Raw genomic sequence first — 21,169 nt, forward strand, 5'->3', positions numbered from 1 at the left:
ACCCAGAGCTAGCCTGATGATCCCGCTCGATCACTCTCTCCCCGCTCCTCGTCCGACGCGCCGGGCTCTACCCTCCTGAGCCCAGCGATTCCGCCCCCACTACCCGCCCGCCATGTCCCATCTCCCAGAAGCACGTCCGCGCTGATGCTCCTTGGTCTGCTCTCCCGCGATGGTGGAAGCGGTATCGTCCCACTTCGCCTCCCACCACTGTGCATGACGATCGAACTCGACAGAAGCGGCTGTCGTTCTCCGAACGCCCTGGAGCCGTGAGCGGAAGTCGACACGGCGCGACCTTCCTCTGCTTGTCGAAGGCGGCGGCGGAAGATGGGTTTACGGAATGAGGAGCGCTCGATGGTCGTTTGTGGGACGGGCGGTGCGGAGCCGTACATGAGGGCTTGGGTGAGGATGGTGAGGTCGAAGAGGAGGGTACCGCCTGATCCGAGGAGATAGCTGTACACGCTCAGCATTTGCCCTTATCCTGGTCAGAGAAAGAGAGAAGAGAGGGGGATGTGAAACACGCCGGATGAGGCAAGCGAATCCCTTGTCCCACACTCCTCCGAGAGACCCCCGTTGTCCCTCTAACAGTCCATTTCTCTGCATTCGCGCTGAGACTGGTCAGAGAAAGAGCTGCTCACGGTAACGCTTCTAGAAGGTACTGGCTGGCGTCGGGCAGCTCCAGCGATGCAGCTGGGTTGTAGACGATCGAGGCGACATAGGCGGTATTACCACAGAAGGCGAAAAGGAAAAGCAGCATAGATAAGCCTTCGACAGATTTACGTTCAAACTGCAATATCAGCCACCGCTCGTCCGGAACATAACGGACTCACATTCTTCCAGATCTGTGGTAACCTCGAAGTCAAGTATAGGGTCGTACATGCCCAGGCAGAGATACGCCCGATGATACGCTTGTAGTCTGGCGGCCGGTCGATGGGCGGTCCGGGATGATCATGCCCTGAGGGGTGCTCGACGAGGATGAAGGTGGTGTCGAAGCCGGTGTCCGCTGTCGGCGTGGGAAGATGAGGGATTGCGGAAGGGAGGTAGGACATGGGATGTGAGATCGGATGGGAAAGACTCAGGAAGTCATTGGCCGGTCTGGCCAGTACCGCTCCTCCTCCGTGTCGTAACTTGGCTCCCCTCCCAAGTCCACTCCATCCCGCTATCATTCCAAGACTCATGAACGCTACGCCTGCTGCTCGTCTCCCGCTTCCCCTTCCACTCGACGCCCTCGCCATGCTCACCCCTCGGCTCTTACTCCGACTTCTCGTTTCTCGCATCTGAACAACACCCCTGCCACCTTCTCCCGGAAGCCCACTGATGATATCCCCTCCTTCTTCCTCCGCTTGGACAGATCCCGCCCCTGATAGCGTGAGAGCAGGAGTAGCCCGCTGCAGGCTCCGTCCCCTCGCAAGGAGGGATGTGCTCGACGCCGCCATATCCCCCTGGCCCTCCTGCGCCGAAGACCCAGACGCATCCGTCATGGCCGACATGTCTGAATGAAACGAGTCAAACATCGCGCTCCTCGCCCCAAGAACGGGCGATACCGCATCCTCGTCCACGTCTGGCATGACCGTATTGCCTGTTTGTCTGTGGCTCGGATTCCGCGTCCGACGGGTCCTAGAGCGAGATTGCGAGTGTTCTCGGTGCATCTCGGCGCGCTCGGCCGCTCGGGCCACATCGAGCGCTGCTTCATATATCGCCGCGTACGAGTTGTCCTGCCGAGCAAGATGGGGTTCCCGTCCGCGGTATATAGATGATTGGGCGGACGTCGAGGCTTCTCCTGCGTTTCCGAATGATGCTGGCGCGCGGGACGTCTGGGGCCGAACGGTAGATGTCGTAGAAGCGGATAGAGGTTGGAGGGTCGGATGTGGCACGGAGCCGTACGAGCGTGTCCGATTATGCACGGGTTGTTGGACCCGAGACTGAGCTTGAGAGTGCTCGCGCTCGCGCTTGTGGACGTGTGAAGCGGGAGCAGTGTGGATGAGAAGCGACTGATTAGGCGAGGAGGTGTACAGGTGGGAAGTAGTGCGGTAGATGGGTGGAGGAGGAGAGGGGCGGTAGTAGAAGTACTGGCCGACAAGGGTGAAGTCGATGACGCAGAAGTAGGCGGCTAGGTATGTCTATAGCGGATCAGCTATGTTATCCTCCTGTCGGTGAATCAGGCAGCTCACCTGGAATGGTAGTTGATCCGTTAAGATACAGCCGACGAGATTTGTTATATCCCCTAGTTATCAGCTGCCTACTCAAAAGATTGTACGTCCATGGAGGGAATTCAGGTACTCTGCGGTCAAGAGGACCTACCGAATAGCCAATTGATAAGGAAAGGCAACGCCAGACCCTCACACGAAGCCAGCCTAGCATTCTTCACCACCTGGCTATATCTCTGTCAACAATGCCACGTCTGTCTGATGATGCTGGACGTACGGAGCTTGGGCAAACAGCCAGAATCCAATACTGATATATCCCAGAGCCTCAGCGACGACAGCTCGTGTGACTTCGGGAAGAGCGAGGACAGCTTCCATTGTTGATACACCCGGTATGAGCTCTTGCTCTCGGACCCGTGGTTCCGAGCTGACTTCGAAAATGACGTCCTATAGGTAGCTATGCAGCATGGCGAGCCTGATCGTGTCTCGGACAGGATGTCGAAGGGTTATCTATGTATATACAGTATAAGGCAGATGTTGAGATAGAGAGAAGGTGTATCCATTCGGGTTTCAAAGACGATCTGTCTTTGGCTCTGCTAGCGTCGGTTTAAACTTTTGGCTCTGCGAGTCTGCCCCACATTCCGGGATACTCGGGGTGCGCAGATATCGCTGTGACGGTCTCCGTCATCCTTCTGCATGACAACAATGAGTGCTGATACTATACAATTGGTCCCACCAGGCTGTGTGCCACCCTGGAGAAAGTCCCCATACAGCCCCTTTCCTCCTCATGATGTCTTCCGATAAATATCGCCCCAGCTCTTCCTTCCTATCTTGTCCTTCTCCCCTCACGCTCATTCTCCCTGGCTCCTCCCTCATCACCCCTTCTTAGCCCGTTGGACACACCATCACCCTCTTGTCACTCTCCCCTCACGCTCATTCTCCCTGGCTCCTCCCTTATCACCCCCTCCTAGTCCTTCGGACACATTACCACCCGTGCATCCGATAACTGCTATCCGTCCGCCTCGCCAGCTCCCTCCTCCTATCCACCTCCGTCTTCCACTCCGCCCCCGGACTACCCTCCACCGTCGACCTGCGGACCATCGCGGGCGCCTCCAGATTAGTCGGCGACACCTCCATCGTCGTCTCCCGGTCGTTCGTAGTGAGGTTCGCAGAAGACTGGGTACGACTGATCGTTCCGCCCCGCGAGCTCTCAACCACGCCGGTGGAGGTAGGTACGCGCGTGAGGGGCCGGAGGAACCCGCCGAGGATGTTTGGCTGACGGCGCGGGGGTTCAGGCTGCGGAGTGGGTGCTTGAGGCTGGACGGTGTTGGACCGCATGGGAGGGAGAGCACCAGCGAGGGGATGATGTGACGGCCGGTTCTTGGAAGGCATGGTGATCACCGAGCCGCTCGTATGTGACCGTTGTGGTTGTGGGTGGACGAGCGCGGGCGACTGGTCGCCACGCTGACCATGCTGAGAAGCCGATGAACCTGGACGGGATTGCTGTTGGTTTGCCTGTTCCCGATGGAGAGCGGTCTCTGAGCGGTGCCGAGCGAGCGGTACGCCCATCTGATACTGAGCCAGATCCGCCGTCGAGACATTCCGCGCAGGTAGATGGGACATGTGCGTGATGGGCGGGGGTCGGCTGTGCTGTACGGCTGAAGTCCGGCGCTGGCCACTGCCCGAAGATTTCTCCCTCTCCAGCATGAGATCTGAGGGTCAGCTTATCTTCAAATCCAATTGAACTAAAAGCGAAGCTCACTCTGCCGCAATGACATGCTCATCTCCCTGGAGATGATGGTCCTCCGCCTCGTTGTAGGCGTCATTGGCTCCAAAGCGGGTTGAGCGAAACGACCGGCACCTGACATAGCCGCAGGCACAGCCATCGACGGACCAGCTGAGAGATTCGTCTCTGCCTCAGGACTTCGACCTTTGCCCCGCTTGGACTGCTTCTCTGCGAGCTCGGCGAGTTTACGCTGAGTCGAAGAGGTAGCGAGGTAGTCGTCGTCCTCCTCAGATTCGGAACCGGACTCGAGGACAATGCCTTCCGGCGGGCGCTATCTTGTAAGCTCCGCCTAAACATCCTTAAGAAAGCGTCAACTCACCCGCTCGGTTGTTCCGCTCTTATCTGACCGATCGCTCGTCCGCCTCGCGCGCTCCGGAGCCTGCTTGCTATCTGCGCTATTCGCCTCATTCTCTCCACTGTCCGCGCTCCCAGTGACCTCGCTCAATCTGGAGCGATTGGGCGAGACACGGGTTACCGACACGCCGGTCTGGACAGGCATAGCCACAGCAGACTTGCTTCGGAGCAGATTTGGCGCCGGAGCCATAGGCGATCGCGACAACGAAAGGAGAGAAGGGAGGTGACCGTGCGTAGGTGATGGCCGTAATGGCGGCGAGCTCATCTGTGGGATACCCGCGGCGGTCTGATCGTCAGCTTGTACCCTCAGATGGAGATTCCCCAACTCACAAGGTCGACCATACTCCCGCCCTTCTTGAAGATCCCACTCAACAAACCCTCGCTCTGCGCCGGTTTTGCCCCAAAGATATGTTGCTTCGCAAACATCTCTCGCTTCTTCTGCGCCTCCAGCTCGGCCTCGATCTTCCTTCGCTCCTCTTGCGCCGCCAAACGCTGCTTCCGGCTCATATCCCTCAGCGGTGTTGGGGCTGGTGGTGGTGGTGGTCCGTTCGAAGCATGCCCTCTGCGGCCAGAGGGACGAGCGAGAAGTGCGGTGAGGTCGAGCTGGGAGGAAGAGCGATTCCGAGTATTCAGATTCTTGGCTGACTTGCTAGATGATGTACGACGCATGGCAGTCGCAGCCGGTGGTGGTTGCGGAGGCTTTTTGGTCGGAGAAGGAGCTTGTGCTGGCCGAGAAGGGGGAGCCTCCTCGGCGCCCGAGCCCTCGTCCGACCACTCTTCATCTGATCCTTCCGTCGTGGACGCCCCTTCTTCAGGTGGTAATTCGGGCTCCACCGCTTTGCCTTTACCTTTATCGATGGAGATCGGCTCCTCCGTCACTTTCGTCTCTTCGGCCTCTTCATCCTCCTCCCAATCCCCCTCATCATCGTCCACCTCCTCTTCGTCATCCTCCCATCCGCTGCCCTCTTCCTCCGCAGCGGCCGCCTCGGCCTCAGCTTCCAGCTTCTGCGCAAGTAGCTCGGCCGCTTTACGCTTCTCCACTCCAAACCGCCCACGCATAGTGGAGAGCGAGACATGCCGCTTGCCTGGCGACTTCTTCTTGACAGGAGCGGCTACCGGTGCGAGATCGGGCCCGGCGCTGGCCGATGATCCACTGCTCGTCCGACGATGAGGTGCTATCGACGCGGGAGGAGCGGGAGAGAGGGAAGGGTTGGGTGAGGGCGGTTGGGGAGCGTCGGGGAGTGTGGCTGACTTGCCAGCGAGAGTATTGGGGGAAGCGGCGGTATCAGATCCGCTTCCTTTGGAAGGGGATGAATGAACAAAGAATTTGCGCTTCTTCTTTGGCGAGCCGGTAGCTGGGAGGATCGGCTTACTTCGAGACCGCTGGGGAGGAGGGTTCTGCGGTATAGGCACCGCATCATCCCCCGAATCCGTCTCCTCATACTCGTCCTCTTCTTCTACCACCTCCTGCTCTTCGGGCTCCTCCATCAGGCGAGGTGGTACCGCTACACCGAGCATGCCCGCTCCGCTCATAGACCCGCCCAGGCTGCCTACCCGGCTTGGGACAGGTGTAGGCTCTACTAGCCGTATTTCCAGCTGAGCAGTAGGGGTATCCGGGACCGATATCGTCGGGGGAGGGGGAAGATTACGCTGCGCATCCGAGACCCAGTCAATAAACTGGTCTTCCTCCATGAGCAGCTTGAGAGCGCTGCCGAATGTGCGGCGCTCCGAGTGGCGCGAAGAGACGGATAGGGTGGGTGATGGGGGTTGTTCGAGGTGGGGCGTGACGGCGGACGCGGACGAGCCGGTCGTCGTGGAGGAAGAGCAGGATATCCGGCGGTGGTGGGTAAAGTGGGACGATGTGGAGGTAGAGGACGCGGCAGAGTCCCGGCGGTGGCGACACCACTGGCGCCATGCGAGATTCTCGAGTCGCTCGCCATCCTTGACGATATCGGACGCCTTGGAGATGACTGGCGATCAGCTAAAGTCAAAGGTGGGGTTTCTGGGAGACGGGACGTACCGTTCCAAAAGTCCCGGACGTTGGTCTCTTCATCGCCAGCGCCTAGAATCTCATCCCCCAGAGCCAAAGCAGGAGGGGCGAGCGCGAGAAGGGGGATATTCGGCCGGGTCCCCCGCAGCGCAGTCGCACTGGAAGGACCGTCGTATGTCGTCGAGATGTAGGGTACGGACGGCATGGTGTTATATCATGCTCGTCGCTGTGGGCGAATGTATGAGGCAGGAAGAGATGATGATGCTCGTAGAGTGGTGGGGGCAATTTCGAAGCGGGGAAGTGTGGTGGGGGCGGGGCGAGGGGTAACGGGGTAATGGAGAGAGCTAGTCCGAGCCGGCGGCATCCAAAGGTATCGGATCAAATAGGGGGCTAGGGGAGCGTGCGCTTCCGATAGATAGATAGTCAGGAGAGGCGGCGAGGTGGAGGTGGGGGAAAAGGGGGTATCGACCGAGAGCGTGTGTGTGTATGAGTTAAATGCTGACGATTGTGTATGTGTGGTGATGATGGCGTCCCCCGTTTGCCCCGCGCAGTTACATCCCCAATTCTCAGCTCTGCGACCCCTCCTTAGCTCCCTCCTTGCGTCCTATCCCGGTGAGATCGGCCGAGCGTCCTTTGCACGGGGCAAGGGAAGGGATCCCTGTGTTCCGAGTGCCCCTTGGAGGCCCTTGCGCCACTGAGATCCTCGGAGGTCCAAGCGCAGATAGCAGCCGCTTTGCTTGCAGGTCCGTTGGCGATGGCTCAACCCTCTGTTGCCTAGCTAGCGAGGGGCGCCGCTGCGCGAAGGTGGCCTGACTGCGATATAGATGAAGAGTGAGCGAATGCAGCTTGCGGAACGTGTAAAGTTTCCTTCGGCCCGCAATGAACGTTTGATCGTCCGGGTATGACGATGCCGAGAGCCGACGCGATCGGTGTGCAGTCCGAGACTACTGTAGTGCGCTAGCTATGGGGGTGACTGACCCGGGGAAGTGCTAGCTAGCTGTTTGCGAGAGATGCAAGGGGAAGAGGCTGTTGACATCTCTGAGTCAAGTCGATGCTTGCAAGCAGCCAGCTAGCCAGCCCTAGCCAGCCCGTACATGCATCCCGATGCGGACCCCGTCTGGCCCGCCCGCGGTGGTGGCGAGGAAGGTGGCGGATCTCGAAATGTTCCGGCGGCGGAGCAGCTGACCTCAGCTGATGCGCGTGCGAGCTACATCCGGCAGTCTTGTCCGGCAGTCTCGGAGTATACTGAACCTTGATTGCCTAGTTGTAACCAGATTGCGGGAATGGGTCTGGTATGTTGTGTGTGGGCTCACAAGCACTCACCAGGACGAGAACAGAGCAGGGCAAGTAAAAATGACATGCATTCCAAAAGATCAGCTACAAATAAGAGAAGATCTACAATACGACAAAAGACAAGATCTAACGATACAGCACCTCACAACGTCCTACACGAGAAGGCTTTACACCGCCTGCTCCATAGACTGCCTCCGCGTGGTAGGCGTCTCATGGGCGACAGACAGACAAGCCACAAAGTTAATTGAGGCAAAGATGACCATGGCGATCCACCACAGATTTCCTCCAAGCACCTTGCCGTCCATTGAGATGGCAAACAGCTAGCATCCGTCAGCTCTAACTCATTTTGGGGGCTAACACTCGACTCACTGCGCTAGCAAGCGATGGTCCCACAACTCTGGCCATGCACTGGACCCGTCAGTCTGTTTCACCTGACTCAGCAGAACATACTCACGCCTACAGCCGTCGATATCCCATTCACACCGCCCAGCGCCGACCGGTCCGGACTCGAATAATTGATGAGCACCATCAACAACGAGTTGCTCATCCCCACGACCGTCACAAAGCTCAGTACGGCATTCACGCCAATACTCGTCCCCCACGTCCGGGTGTTGGAGTACAGGACCCGGCCCGTCCCATCTGGCGGAAGGGGCGTTTCGAGCGCCTCGAGCAGGTGTCGCAGACGTGGAAGGAGGAGGTAGACGGGTATCCAGCCAAAGGTGAGCATCTTGTAGGCGGTGCCGACGCCGAGCCAGCGCCGCAGGCGGTTCAAGAGCAGGAGCTGGCACGCTATCGTCCAGAGACCGTTGATAGCGAGGGAGTAGCCGATGGCGGATGTCTAGAAGTCAGCGATTGGAGGCTATAATATGGCTTGGTCGACTCACAGACATGTTGAGACCGCTGAGGATAATGAGCTAGGTACAACGCTGAAAGTTGAACAGAACTCACCCATTAGGATCAAAGAAGAACAAGATAGATACCGCCCCCCAAGCGCTTCCCACAAAGCTGAACGATCAGCAACTTTACAGCTAAATTAGGGTCTTGAGGAAAGCGGTAAGACTCACGAGTTTAAGAACATCGTCACACACATGACCCTCACCGGCGCCCAAGCCATCAATTCCCAAAAGCCCCATCCTCCCACTTTCGTCCTCGCCATCTCGACATCCTCCCCCGCCTGCGCGCCCGTCGGGGATGGTACAGGCGGGTACTTGCCCAGTAAGGACTGCGTTACTTCATCGCCCCCTTCCTCCTCGTCATCTCGGTCGTACTTGTCGTTTCCACCAGTCGGTGTATCATCCGGATCATCAGATTTTCGTAATGGGGACCGAGGGGAACCGACGAGGGTATCGGTATCGCTGAACCCAGAGATGGAGGATAAAGAGCGATGTTGCTTTGCCGTGTCCGTAGGGGAGGTAGAGGTGCGAAGGGTAAGTGATGAGCGGGACTGGAGGGGGATAGGGTTGACGCCGGCGGAGGACGAGAGTTGGAGGCCGGGGGTCGATTCGATGTAGACGAATTGGGCGAATACGACGCCGATGAGCGTGATGATCCCAGAGGTGATACATGCTGCACGAGATTAGTATGTTTGTGAGAGCAGCATCGAGATGAACTCACGTAGAAAGTAGGGGTGCACCCGGAATATCTCGTACCCGAATAACGAAGGGAATCGCTCATACGGATGACTCAACGTTCCTCCCAGCGCGTTCCTACCTCGTCAGCATTGATACTGACTGGAATGGTTACTGAGGGCGTACCCTATGATAGCTCCTACTGTCCACGTCAGACCAAATAGCGCAAACGCCTCGGTGGAGTTGGTATCATCCGTCAGGTCACCTATTGCCGCCTTGACGACAGCGACGTTCCCGTTCAGTGCCCCGGAAAGACAGCGATAGAACAGAAGCATAGGGAAGCTGGTCGCAAGACCACTTGTAGAGTCAGCAGGAAGATCAGGAGAGACAGGGGAATTTGGCTGACAATAGGGATATCGAGATGCAGACTCCGAAGAGGCCGAGTATGATGACTGGTTTCCTCCCTATCCGGCTGCATTGTCAGCTTAAATCTCGACATGCACTGTATCCTGAGATCTTGACCTACTCGGAGAGCTTGGCCCAGTGATAGACAGTAAAGAATTGTACAAAAGCGAACACTGATTCCTAGCTCATCAGTTCTGCACTCCTCACTAGCATGACTATGAACTCACCACCATCCCCGAGTAAAAGCCCACCCGTTCAGGATTATCTGTGACGCCCATCTCTGATATCATCTCATTGATGAACGGAAAGATGACGGTGTAAGAGACTGGTCTCATTAGCATTGCGCCGATATATGCTCAAGCGGATAGTGCTTACTTGGCTCGGCCAGACGGGTGAGCATCAGCACCACGATCTGTTTGGTCGGCAGCGGGGTGATATCACCCTCTGCCGCCTTGCTAGCGGCCTTTTCTCGCCTCATGATGTATACTGTCGAGGCCGTATGATATCGTCTGAAGATGGTCGTGCCGAAGATGATCCGCTTGCCGGAGGCATCCCTCGCTGCTGATGGTGCGGAGTCTCTATGCTCGTCTAGTCAGACGTGTCTTTCCAACCAGCCTAATTAAGAGAAGGAGATGCGAGGTGTGAAGATGAGCTGAAATGAAGAGCAATGACGAAGTGGACAAGATGCTGATCGGTACGATTTCGGGAACCTGAGTCAGAATCGCAGGACCCTTTCGGGCCGGACGAGTCTTCCCAGAAAGGCATGCTCTTTTGGCTTCCTCTAGCTTGTCATCCTCTGACTGAACGGTTACTTCGCGGCACACTATGCTCTCAGTCCCCCTCTGCTCACGGCCTGTCGCCCTTGACCAGTCCTTGACCCTTCTTTGCTCTCTGAAGACGACAGGAAACCTCTTTCCGCTCATCGGGCGGGCGAGAATTTAAGGTTCATTTGGGTCTCGGAGATGTCCGACCTAGCAATGATGTCACTCGTCTCGGGTGGGGAGGAGGTGGGGGACGCGAGCAGGTGAGATGAAGGGGTCAGTGAGCAGAAAGCAGACGCGAAAAGCACCTGTCAAGCCGAGTCGTTATTGGCGAGCAAATGGTGCTAAATGTGATCGCAAAGAAGCAAGGCCCCGAATGTCCTTCACCGCATCAGCAAAACTTTATGCGGGACCAGCAAGGAATGCGGCGTGTAACCGACTGCCTTTCTCTGCCGGTCGTTGCGGCCTGGGCGCTAGCTGGAGGAGGGATCAGAGCTGCGATACCGACTCACCGACCTGCAAGATCCTTGAGCACTCATTGACCCGTGTTACGTCGGCTGCGCTTCTCGGCAGCGTCTACCGAGCCTATACTTGATAAAATCGCGACGGCCAACCCCGAACGAAGGCCGCTCAAAACCGGCAACGCGTTTACCCGCAGCTGTCCACTTTCCTCTTATACTGCCTCTTGTCTCTATACTTCACCTCCCACCCATCCTCTAGCCTTCCAACATGCTGTCCCTCATCCCTCGTGGTACCCTACGATGTGTCGCGTGCGCATCCATGCCGCGGACGGCAGTCGCTGGACGACGCGCCTTTTCGACGCCCGTCGCTGAGCAGGACGATAGACCGCTCGCTGGGATCAAGGTGGTCGACTTGACGAGGGTGTTAGCTGGTCCTCTGGCTACTATGATGCTGGTGAGTAGCTAAGAGACCCGGCTTGCTGTATGGGTCATCAGCTGATGTCATAGTCAGACTTAGGAGGTGCGTTCTGACCCTGATCTGCTTCTGTATGTTTACAAGCTGATTTTTTACAGCCGACGTGATCAAAGTGAGCTTGAACTGCCGCACTATATAGGCCCATAGCTGACTCTGATAGATAGAGTCACCTAAGAACGGAGATGACACCCGGTCTTGGCTCCCACCCTTCGCTCCTCTCCCCACCAATTCCACTGAAGGCGCATTCCCCCGCCCAGACTTACCGCCAGAGTCGGCCTACTTCTTACAGGCCAACAGGAACAAGCGATCGTAAGCTAAGCTCCTCGTAATTGGGCACCGGATCAAGCTGACTTTGTAGGTTGACGCTCAACTTAAAAGACCCCAAGGGTCAAGAGGTAGCGAGGCGGTTGGTCGAGGAGGCGGATATCTTGGTCGAGAACTAGTAGGTACCACTTCCCAGCTATTATGTGCTAAATTTGGAGCGATAACATAGCTGATATTTTAGTGTACCGGGAAAGCTGGACAAGTTTGGCCTTGGGTACAAGCAGGTCGCAGCGATCAACCCTCGCCTGATCTACTGCTCCATTACCGGTACGTCTTGATCCTTTCGGGCACTGTCTCAGCAGCTCATATCACCATAATCGTGTGGGATCGGGATGGAAGACAGCTGACCAGCAGGCTATGGCTCGACCGGCCCGTACGCCCAATCCCCCGGATACGATGTAGTCATCGAAGCAGAGGCCGGACTCATGCACATCACAGGCGAGCAAGACGGCAGGCCTGTCAAGGTCGGAGTGGCGGTGACGGACGTCTTGACGGGGCACTTTGCGCAGTCGGGTATCTTGGCGGCACTCTTGAAGCGGCATAGGACAGGCAGGGGGGGGCGGGTTGAAGTCAGCTTGTTTGAGAGTCAGGTAAGCCGCCAAGTCCCCCTCTTTTCCAGCTATAACATTAGCTCCAGCTGACAAGACAGATCGCCTCCCTAGTCAACATCGCCTCCAACTACCTCATAGCCAACAAAGAAGCCACCCGATGGGGCACCTCCCACCCCTCGATCGTACCCTACCAAGTCTTTCCCACGGCCGACTCCTTCCTCATGCTCTCGGCGGGTAACGACTCGCAGTTCCGAACCCTGTGCTCTCCCGCCTTGTTTGACAAGCCGGACTGGGCGGCCGACGCGCGCTTCGCGACCAATCGCGTCAGGGTGGAGAATCGCGCAGAGATGATTCGGTTGATTGAGGAGGTATTGGGCCAGAGGACGACGGCGGAGTGGTGTGAGCGTTTGAAGGGGAAGGGGCTGCCTTTTGCGTGAGCTAGGCTCTTTGATGCTGACTTGCGTGTTTGGCGGGACGAGCTAACTTCTTCAGACCGATCAACAATATTGCGCAGACATTTGCGCATCCTCAGGCGATCGCTCGAGAAGTGGTCGAAGAGGTGGAGGTGAGCTGGATGGCCATGTCATGCATGCCAGGCCAATCAGCTGACGTTTCAGCATCCCCGAGCAGGCAAGATCAAGCTCGTCGCACCTGCCACCTCATACGACGGGAAGAAGCCCAAGGTGAGCTGAATAACCGTGCTTGGGGTCTATAAGCTGACTTCGCAGATCTATCGCCCTCCCCCATACCTTGGCCAACATACTGACGAGATCCTCGGCGAAATCGGCTTCACCGCGAAGGAGATCCAATCCATGCGTGCGAGTGAAGTCGTATAGCGAAACAAAGACATGCATGATGCTAAACACAGGACAAGGACTAAATCGAAGTGCGAAGGTGGAAAACTATGCTATATGAGGTGCTGACTGTAATAATTAACAAACATGAGTGAGAGGACTGGCGACTAGAGTACAGGGGAAGTTGACGGTCGCGAAGGGTCTGTCTACCTGAAGCTCATACCCTCACCGTAAGGCAGACCAGCAGAGGTAGCTACTTTGTCAGCTTCCGCTCTCAAAAATCGTCGCGGAGCCAGCTCACCGTGCATACTCTGCGAGGGGTGGTCGAAGTCGACCGACGTGTATGAAGCGTAGTCTGTCAATATCAGCTTATCGTCACGGCATGACTAATGACTGGATTGTGGCCGCGGCAGCTCACGACTTTGCAGAGGGCCTGGGTATCCACCTCCGACATGCCTAGGGATATCGTAGTCTACGATATGAGCTTGGCGCCTCAAAGAAGGCTGCGGGCGACGTCTCTCACACTGCATTCCATCCTGAATACCAAGCTGGCCAGACTCAATCTTGTGGAACAGCCCCTTGATAGGCCGGCCCATCCCGATATGCCCATGCTGGATGTGCTGGGGCATCGGCTGCCTGTTGAGGGGGCGAAGACGGTTGAAGTTGATGCCTCCGTGGGCGTTTGTCGCGAAGGGAGCGGCACCTGGGGCGTTTGTGGCGGGGCGTGGGTTATTGTAGGCTGGCATGTCAGCTTCATAGCGGGGAGCAGAGTTCATCAATGAGATAGCTAATGAGGAAGCGGACTCACCGGTCGGTTTCGGGACAGCGCCGTTCACGACGTAGGTAGGCTGGATCTTCTTGCCCTGGAAGTCGCTAATGCGTGAGCTAACGCGCAATGTCCGCCACCGTGCCAACTCACTTGTGGTGGAACCAGTGCATCAAAAGGCTAGCCTTATCGGGCGAACGGCAGTTGACAGTGACAGACCTACGTTGTCAGCTAGATATCTCACCAGATAATGCTAATGGCAGCTCACCCTTTGCTCTTCCCATTGACCTTGTGCTCGTTGAAGACGATGTCCTTCAGGTCGATCTTGACCCCCGCGAGCGCCGCGGTATCCTGGATGTGCTTATCGGTCGTCCACTGTAATCGTCAGCTACGGGTGAAGCTCCGCACGTCCGGCAGCTGCCTCACCCAGTGAAGATCGCCGACGCTGACACAGTCTGAGCTGAGGTAGTTGATGACGCAGCGCCGGTCTGGAGGGTCGCCCGGGGCGTAGGGGGAAGTGGAAGGCTTGAACTCGCGCGCGTTCTGAGTTGATCAGCTTGGTTGCCCTGATCAACGGGCGACAACTAGCTGTAGAGATCGGTTATATATGGGTGCGGACTCACTCTAGGGTCCATCCCTGTGCCCTTGCCACCCGTATCTTTACCGCCGTTGTCGAGCCGGAGGGAGCTGATCTCGCTGAGGAGGTCGCCGTGATCGGTCGGGCTGTGCATCTGGGGGATCATCAGCGGCAGTACGAAAGTACATTAATTAGAGCACAGAGTGATTGGTGGGCTCGACAGAAGTAGAGGAGGCGGAGAAAGCAGGAAGAGAAGACGGCGAAGTCACCACTATGCGCCGAGAAGGAGCTCGCTTGCGAAGGGAAGCGTCAGACTTACAGTGAGAGTAGGTCCGATCATAATTGCTATACAGCTTAGAATTTGATACCGAGCGGTATGTATCGGGTGGTGAATAGCAAGATAAAGTACGAAGTGAAGAAGAGGAAGCAGAAGGTGAGACCGGTTGACGAAGCTAGCCCGACGGCCCGTAACGGTCCAAGCTCGAGGAATGCGGCGCGCGCGAGTCACGCGTAATCGGCGTTTCAAATGGTCACGTGATGTGGCTGACCATTTCAGATCCAACCCATAGCTGTGTTCGGAGAGTATATAGCTTACGCGCCGAGAGGTACTATATAGGAGGTTCGTATACATCCATAGATAATGCTTGCGGTAGATACAGCTCGTTATGATCGTTAAATTTAGTTAGGCGTTCCAAGTCTTCCTGCGTCACCCGGTATCACTTCCTGCCGTTACGCTCATTCCGCCTTGACTTCCCCGTGTACTCGCGCCTGCATGTGTCAGCTCGTCTTCGCCTCACGATGGCTGCAGAAACGTAAGCTCACCCTGTACAAGCAAGTAAAGTCTCCTCCCCAATTACTAGCAATCTTGAAAACGACAATCCCCATGTCGATACCCATCGCCTGGATCTCTGGGTCGACCGGGAAGGTCTGGACGTGATTCGGCAGGGAGGGGTCGTACGTGAAAGAGGAGAGGAGTAGGTAATCTGGGGAAGGTGGCAAAGAGGCGGTTCTGTATTGCGTCAGCTCGAGTCATCCAGCAGCGTCTATTGGCCACTAAGCTTACTCTGCTTGTGCGTGATTGTCCAGGTATGACCTCGCCTTCTCCTTGTTCTCCTGTCCTTCTACCAATCCCCACTGATTTGTCAGCTGTCAACCGACTAAGCTCAGCATATATAAACCAACCACTTCTACATCCCTTGGCGCACTGCGGATATCCACCGCCACCTCGCTCGCAGCATGCTCCAGCGTCAAATCCCCCACGACCACCCTCCTACTCAGCATGATCCCCAACTGCCCCTGATCGCCCTTGAATGGCCAGCACTTGCCGACCGTATTATCCGGCATCAGCGCATGAGCCGGCGAGAGCCCTTCGACAGGTTTACGGCCGAGGATGACCCGACCCAGGGCGCCGGGGGAGGACATGACGAGCGTATCGGATGTAATGGAGGGAACGACGCGTCCGCCGGCAGTGAAGAGGGCGTAGTCCGGTCGAGCGATTGTATCTTTCGAGTATCGAAGGAGGGCCGCGTCGATGAGCTCCTGAAGAGCCGAGGTGAGATCATCCCCTTTCGGCGATTTAATGATGGGTGCGGAACCCTTCTTCGCTGGCGCCGGAGAAGGGACGGGCCGACTCCGAATCTCCTCCATCGTGCCTTTGAGGCTCGACACCTCGCCCTCGAGAACGCGGATGAACTCCGTTCTCGAGACGACATCCCCTCGCGCGACCTGCCGGTCGTACAGCTTATCTCCCCACGCGTCCAGCTGCGCCTCGGTGATGCCGCCGGACTGTACTGGCGTCTTCCCGCCCATCGCCTTCCGCACCAGCGTTTCCACCTCCCCCTGTCCAACCAGGACCCGCTTCATCTCAGTCCAGAAGACCGGATCGATATCGAGCGATCCCGTCTCGGTCCTCCGCACCGGCATCCAGGTAGGAAGGATACGTTCCAGCGCAGTCCGTAACCGTCCATCCTCCAGTACGCTCTGTATATCCCGCTCCACCGCGCCCACACGGTCCTTCAGCGACTGCACCTCCCTATCCACCTCGTCGAGCTTGCTTAGCCGACCGCTGGCGCTCGCCAGCCCCGCCTCGGTGGACACTATCCGACTCGCCAGCTGTTTCACCTCCTTCTTGATGCTCTCGAGCGAAGTCTGGAGCTGATGCTGACCCCTCTCTCCGCCGACGCGCACAATTTCCAGCCGCTTCCGCTCATGCGAGACCGCCTGTTCCACCTCGCCCAACCGGCCGACGATGGCTTCGCTGGATTTGCGCCCCTCCGCCTCGTGCTGCTCCAATGCCCGATTCGCCGTGGAGATGGACGATAGGGCCTGCTCGATGCTGGTGAGCCGCGCGACGAGCTCGTCCATTGATGAGGGAGGGAGGTCTGGTGCTCTGAACCCAACGCTACCGCGCCAATGTCCGTCCGCCAGTCGGAGGCCGAGCGAAAGGGCAAAAAGACCGAGGAGCCACTTCCACCGATCCTTGTTCATCCGCTCGAGGATAGCTTTGCTTGGCCCCTGGGTCTTCTCGAGGGGTCGCAGGATCGCCCTGCTAAGGATGGAGTGTAAGAGGTCGACAACGAAGCGGAGGGATATGGCAATACCGTGTAGGATGTTGGTGGCCATTGTCCGAGCCGCTGACGGATGACGACGGCGAGAGAGGGGGGCTGAGCTGGTCCGAGCAGGTCGAGGGGTAAGTGTCGCCCGTACGATCTGCATAGGCGTTGCTGATCGCCCGTTCCGCGCATGGTCCGGGAAAGGCGAGACCGAGTATCCGCGATGCTCATACGGCTCCTTCTCCTCTTCTTCGTCCTCATCAATCTCACTCCGGCCGATGCCCTCGTCCGTCTCCATCCCGCTTTTTCGGCCAATCTTGCGTTCCTTCGGCTGGATACCCAGTCCATTCCCCAGATACCCTTCCCCCTTCTCCGCCCGCTGCCCTCTGGTACCGGCCCGTCCATTGAGTCCACCGGTCCTGACGATACCCTCCCCCTCGCCATCGCTCTCATCCGCATCATGCACCTCATCGTCCTTTCCAGGCCGATATGGCATATCGTCATCCCTCCCCTTCCTTCTCTTCGCATCAGACACTCTCGGCCCTCTCGCCCCATTCTTCGCGCTCTGCTGTGCAGCTCGCACGAACTCCTCTTCACGAGAGTAGGTGTAGCTCGCCTCGGCAGAATGATCCTCCCCTAGCGAGCTGAACGAGTTGAGCTCGCCAGAGAGCTCGGCGGACTCGTCATTCGGTCGAAGGAAATACCGGACGGGTGATAGGGCGCGGGCAGAGGAGAGGATGGACTGGGCGGGAGAGAGCTGGCGTTGAGGAGCAGAGACGGAGGTGGATGGGGCTTTACGGTGCCCAGGGGCCGTGCGCGGTCGGGCGGAGGTGGTGGATGGGGCATGTTGACCTGTCTGAGCGGCGTTGAACGCTGCGGCGATCCTGATGCGTCAGCTGGTGCTCTCGTCGGGCGGAGCTCAGCAGCAGACTCACTGGACCGAGGTATCTGAAGGATAATAGACCGGACCCTTCTTGGCCCCCTTGGGATTGGGGACTTGAAAGGACGCCGTGCTGTCCCGTCAGCCACGGGTCATCGCCAAACACAACATAAGGCGATACGACTTGGCCGTCCACCTGCTTCTCGGCCAATGACTCTGATGAGTAGATCAAGGAACATACCTATCCACGCTCTGCCTATCCCACTGGTCCGAATCATCCACCGCTGGTCGCCTCCGCGTGCTTCTCGTGCTCTGAGCAGGTGATGGCACGACCGTGTGGCGACTCACGACGGCCGGCGAGGCAGCTGGTGCTCTTCTGGGAGGCATCTTGCTCGAGCGATATGGGTGGCGAGACGCCAAATATACAGACGGAAGGAAGGTTGAAGGTGCCCGAGCGCTGGCGTTTGTTTACGCCGATCTTTGAAGTTGAGCAACGTAGATTTCCTGTTGGATTGGCCTGTCGAGGCCTGACCAGGGATTACACGGGCCAGTATGATGCTGGAGATGAAGTAGGTAGGGAGATGTATGCAAACTGGAAAAGCTCGCTGCACGTTTGCTGATTGAGTGGGTGACAGGGAACGTCGGAGAGATTTGTATCAGAGTCAGACGCGCTCGTTTCAAACCTTGTGACGCGCTGTCGTTTCGGATCTCTTTCACCCATGCAACCACAAGCACATCCACACAGGCTCAGTCCGCATAGCCCTCCTTGTCCACAACCCAGCCTGCCTTTATCCCAGACCATCCATATCTAGCCATGGTATACATGCCGCCAAACTCCAAAACACCCTCCCCACATGACCGCCAGCACCTGTAGCCAACGACCAGCAGAAAAGGCTCGGTCGAAAAGTTTAACGGTAAGACTGCGTGGGTCAGCTTGGCCTTCTGCTGGCTCAACATGCGCCAGGCTCACCTTCTGCCTCCTCGAACGCGCTCCACGACCACCGAACTTCTTGGGCTCCATACGACGGGGGTCAGCAACGAGGAGTGAACGGTCGTAGGCGATGAGGGTCTTCTTCAATTCGAGGGCGGAGGCGGCATCCTCGTTCTTGGCGTAGAAACTGGAGGTCAGCTTAGGTATAATTTCGGCAGCATAGCCCACTGTCATGACTTACGCGACGATGCCCTTGGCGATAGCCTGACGGAGAGCGTAGAGCTGAGAAACGTGTCCACCACCCTTCACCCGCAGACGGATGTCGAGGTTGGCGAGCTTGTCGGCACCGACAACGAGGATAGGCTCGTACACCTTGTATCGCATGAGCTGGCTGAGAAGTCAGCATTTGCCCATGTAGCATTTCCTGCTCCGCATGCTCTCCCAATCCCGATCGCGGGCCCGCCTCCTGCGGGTCCTGCGCCTTCGGTCCACCACCATACAGCGCCTGCTAGACGCCTCCTCCATACGAGTGCTCCCCGGGATGTGCCCAATCCGCCCATGGTCCATTCCCACTATCTCCCTCTCCGGCTCAGCTTTCCTTCTGCTACGCCACCGTCTATCCTCCTCGCATCCCCCTCCTCGTCCCAACAAATCCCTCCTTTTCCATGCTTCTCTTATCCCATGGGCGAAATGCCAACTCACGGCTCGACGATCGAGATGGGCGATCCGTTAAGCCTGACGAGCCCACGTCCGGGGGTGACGTGAGCCACAGCGGTGGCGGTCTTCTTCTTGCCGAAGGTTTGGACAGCAGACATGATCTGTTTCGGTTCGGATGATAGGTTCGAGGTGACGAATTGGAGATGGATCGCATTTGACGATTAGGATAGGTAGGGAGGAATGGAAAAAGCGAGGTGGATGGGTATTTCGGTGGTCGAGAGAAAGCTCAGTCAGCTGTCGTTCCCTCCGTTCAAATATGCAGCAAGGTGTCACTCACGGATTGTTAGTTAGAGGAAAGACCGCTCTGCTCTGGCTCAGCAGAATTGGCAGCAGCACGGAACAGCACTGATGCCGTGGCCGAGGCGGAACACGTGGTGTGAATCGCCGAAATAATACCGCTGAAAAAGGCCGTGGCGTCAGAACATATCGCTGATAAGCTGCAAAATAGCTCCGTTCTTATCGCCGATACCTGCGCACGCGAGTCTGCAAGGCTGCTTCATGCATCCGCTCATGCATCGTCACTCAACCTCTATGCTTTAGATTGTCATGCGGTTGCTGCTGTACAGGCGTATTTAGCTGACATGCAGCAAAGAAGAAAGCTTATAAGAGCGGAAATGCGGGAAAGTCAGCCTGCGGTGTGATCTCCTCCTGCTTTGGACTGGCCGCTCTCCCACTTGCACGAAATACTGACACATTCAAATAACCCCATCTGCATGCAAGCACAGCAAGTGCAGACGCCACTATCAACAAATCAACAGATACGAGTACAGTAAGGGAACGGCGGTATTACAAGCTAGCTAACGACACTGTCTAAGCGGACCTAGTAGTATCGGATGCCTTCGCCAGTGTACCGAGGAGAGTCGGCGGTGTAGCGGACACCGGCGACATCACCGCCGACCGCAGAGCCAGATGAGGCGTCACCTGACCATCAGCTACTGACCATCACTACCAAATAAACGGACATACCACCGTCACCAGCGTTTCCGGTGGCAATCTGACCGAGCTTGAGGTTCTTGGTCAGACCCTCGGCGTTGTGGCCGTAGCCGTACGAGCCGCACTGGCCGTTGAAGCACCGCTTGTCGTAGTGGTACTCTCCCCTGAGGGGTCAGCGCTGCTCACAGCTTGACAAGTCAAGACTCACTTGTTACCGCCGTTGGCGACACCGCCGAGACCGGTGTAAGCGTCACCGCCCTTGCCGCTGGCGACCCAGTTGCCATCGATCCAAGAGTAGCTGGATATCAGCTACGGCCTGATGGAGAGCCATGGTACTCACGAGATGGCACCCTTGCCGCCGAGAGCATCACCGCTCTTGGCCTTGCCACCATCGCCGGCGTTGCCCGAGAAGGCATTGATGACCTTGGCGTTGTCGGCGAGGCCGTTGCCCTGACCGAACGGGCCGTCTCCCTGGGACATCTCGGTGCTGGAGCCACCAATAGCCTGACCGCCGAGACCAGTGTAGGCGTTTCCGCCGTCGGCACGCTTGGCGACGGGCGCGGCAAAGACAGCGGCGGCCGAGAAGAGGGCGAGAGCGATAGTAGAGCGCATCGTGTAAGGTTGAAGTGTGGGTAAGTGGTGAAGGTTGGTTGAAAAGAAGTTTCGTGAGTGGAAGTGTGTGTTAAACGAGCGTGTGTAAGAACAAGAGGCGCCAAAAGCCAAAGTGAAGGTGAAGTGAAGAAGAGCGAAGAGAATGTGTAAAGTGAGCGGATGAAGGATAGGAGGGAGGGAGGAGGAGGGGTTTATATATCACTTGGCGTGCATGGTGTGTTGTTTGTGCGGAAGGCTTGGGGACGGTGCTGGAGCGCATGGCGTGCATAGTGGTCTAAGACATGCATTCAGCGAATGG

General features: G+C 57.3%; 8 protein-coding genes across 8 annotated transcripts; 1 reads left to right on the plus strand and 7 right to left on the minus strand.

The window, feature by feature from the left end:
• Positions 1-8: 8 nt before the first annotated feature.
• On the minus strand, positions 9-2,519 carry MKK02DRAFT_31609 (putative vacuolar membrane protein; the record flags this gene model as incomplete). Its single annotated transcript, XM_053088342.1, has 6 exons — positions 9-450; positions 636-784; positions 828-2,117; positions 2,169-2,221; positions 2,299-2,372; positions 2,422-2,519. The coding sequence occupies 6 exons, from the start codon at positions 2,517-2,519 to the stop codon at positions 9-11; spliced, it is 2,106 nt and encodes a 701-aa protein (XP_052947891.1).
• A 606-nt stretch (positions 2,520-3,125) lies between these two features.
• Positions 3,126-6,476, minus strand: MKK02DRAFT_42503 (uncharacterized protein; the record flags this gene model as incomplete). Its single annotated transcript, XM_053092022.1, has 5 exons — positions 3,126-3,853; positions 3,904-4,198; positions 4,247-4,567; positions 4,612-6,251; positions 6,302-6,476. The coding sequence occupies 5 exons, from the start codon at positions 6,474-6,476 to the stop codon at positions 3,126-3,128; spliced, it is 3,159 nt and encodes a 1,052-aa protein (XP_052947892.1).
• A 1,255-nt stretch (positions 6,477-7,731) lies between these two features.
• MKK02DRAFT_42504 (putative MFS transporter) lies at positions 7,732-10,015 on the minus strand (the record flags this gene model as incomplete). The annotated part of the gene is made up of 12 exons (XM_053092023.1): positions 7,732-7,884; positions 7,934-7,972; positions 8,019-8,402; positions 8,449-8,464; positions 8,513-8,569; positions 8,629-9,130; positions 9,179-9,270; positions 9,319-9,489; positions 9,539-9,604; positions 9,659-9,717; positions 9,765-9,862; positions 9,913-10,015. 12 exons carry the CDS (start codon positions 10,013-10,015, stop codon positions 7,732-7,734), a joined length of 1,740 nt encoding a protein of 579 aa, XP_052947893.1.
• A 1,012-nt stretch (positions 10,016-11,027) lies between these two features.
• Positions 11,028-12,945, plus strand: MKK02DRAFT_31612 (putative acyl CoA transferase; the record flags this gene model as incomplete). The annotated part of the gene is made up of 10 exons (XM_053088343.1): positions 11,028-11,213; positions 11,267-11,279; positions 11,399-11,543; positions 11,593-11,676; positions 11,740-11,825; positions 11,913-12,148; positions 12,208-12,542; positions 12,602-12,674; positions 12,727-12,792; positions 12,838-12,945. 10 exons carry the CDS (start codon positions 11,028-11,030, stop codon positions 12,943-12,945), a joined length of 1,332 nt encoding a protein of 443 aa, XP_052947894.1.
• Positions 12,946-13,109: 164 nt separating this feature from the next.
• Positions 13,110-14,586, minus strand: MKK02DRAFT_42506 (uncharacterized protein; the record flags this gene model as incomplete). The annotated part of the gene is made up of 10 exons (XM_053092024.1): positions 13,110-13,156; positions 13,205-13,258; positions 13,322-13,375; positions 13,427-13,642; positions 13,712-13,776; positions 13,823-13,888; positions 13,938-14,044; positions 14,096-14,212; positions 14,293-14,400; positions 14,566-14,586. 10 exons carry the CDS (start codon positions 14,584-14,586, stop codon positions 13,110-13,112), a joined length of 855 nt encoding a protein of 284 aa, XP_052947895.1.
• Positions 14,587-14,981: 395 nt separating this feature from the next.
• MKK02DRAFT_42507 (UNC-like C-terminal-domain-containing protein) lies at positions 14,982-18,065 on the minus strand (the record flags this gene model as incomplete). The annotated part of the gene is made up of 6 exons (XM_053092025.1): positions 14,982-15,014; positions 15,069-15,255; positions 15,310-15,380; positions 15,429-17,682; positions 17,734-17,811; positions 17,920-18,065. 6 exons carry the CDS (start codon positions 18,063-18,065, stop codon positions 14,982-14,984), a joined length of 2,769 nt encoding a protein of 922 aa, XP_052947896.1.
• A 521-nt stretch (positions 18,066-18,586) lies between these two features.
• Positions 18,587-19,424, minus strand: MKK02DRAFT_42508 (ribosomal protein S9; the record flags this gene model as incomplete). The annotated part of the gene is made up of 4 exons (XM_053092026.1): positions 18,587-18,598; positions 18,649-18,796; positions 18,851-19,000; positions 19,312-19,424. 4 exons carry the CDS (start codon positions 19,422-19,424, stop codon positions 18,587-18,589), a joined length of 423 nt encoding a protein of 140 aa, XP_052947897.1.
• Positions 19,425-20,146: 722 nt separating this feature from the next.
• MKK02DRAFT_42509 (uncharacterized protein) lies at positions 20,147-20,871 on the minus strand (the record flags this gene model as incomplete). Its single annotated transcript, XM_053092027.1, has 4 exons — positions 20,147-20,247; positions 20,293-20,423; positions 20,468-20,557; positions 20,600-20,871. 4 exons carry the CDS (start codon positions 20,869-20,871, stop codon positions 20,147-20,149), a joined length of 594 nt encoding a protein of 197 aa, XP_052947898.1.
• Between the last annotated feature and the right edge of the window lie 298 nt (positions 20,872-21,169).

The sequence above is a fragment of the Dioszegia hungarica genome (genome assembly GCF_025882075.1).
Source record: "Dioszegia hungarica strain PDD-24b-2 chromosome Unknown MKK02contig_6, whole genome shotgun sequence".
NCBI lineage: Eukaryota > Fungi > Basidiomycota > Tremellomycetes > Tremellales > Bulleribasidiaceae > Dioszegia > Dioszegia hungarica.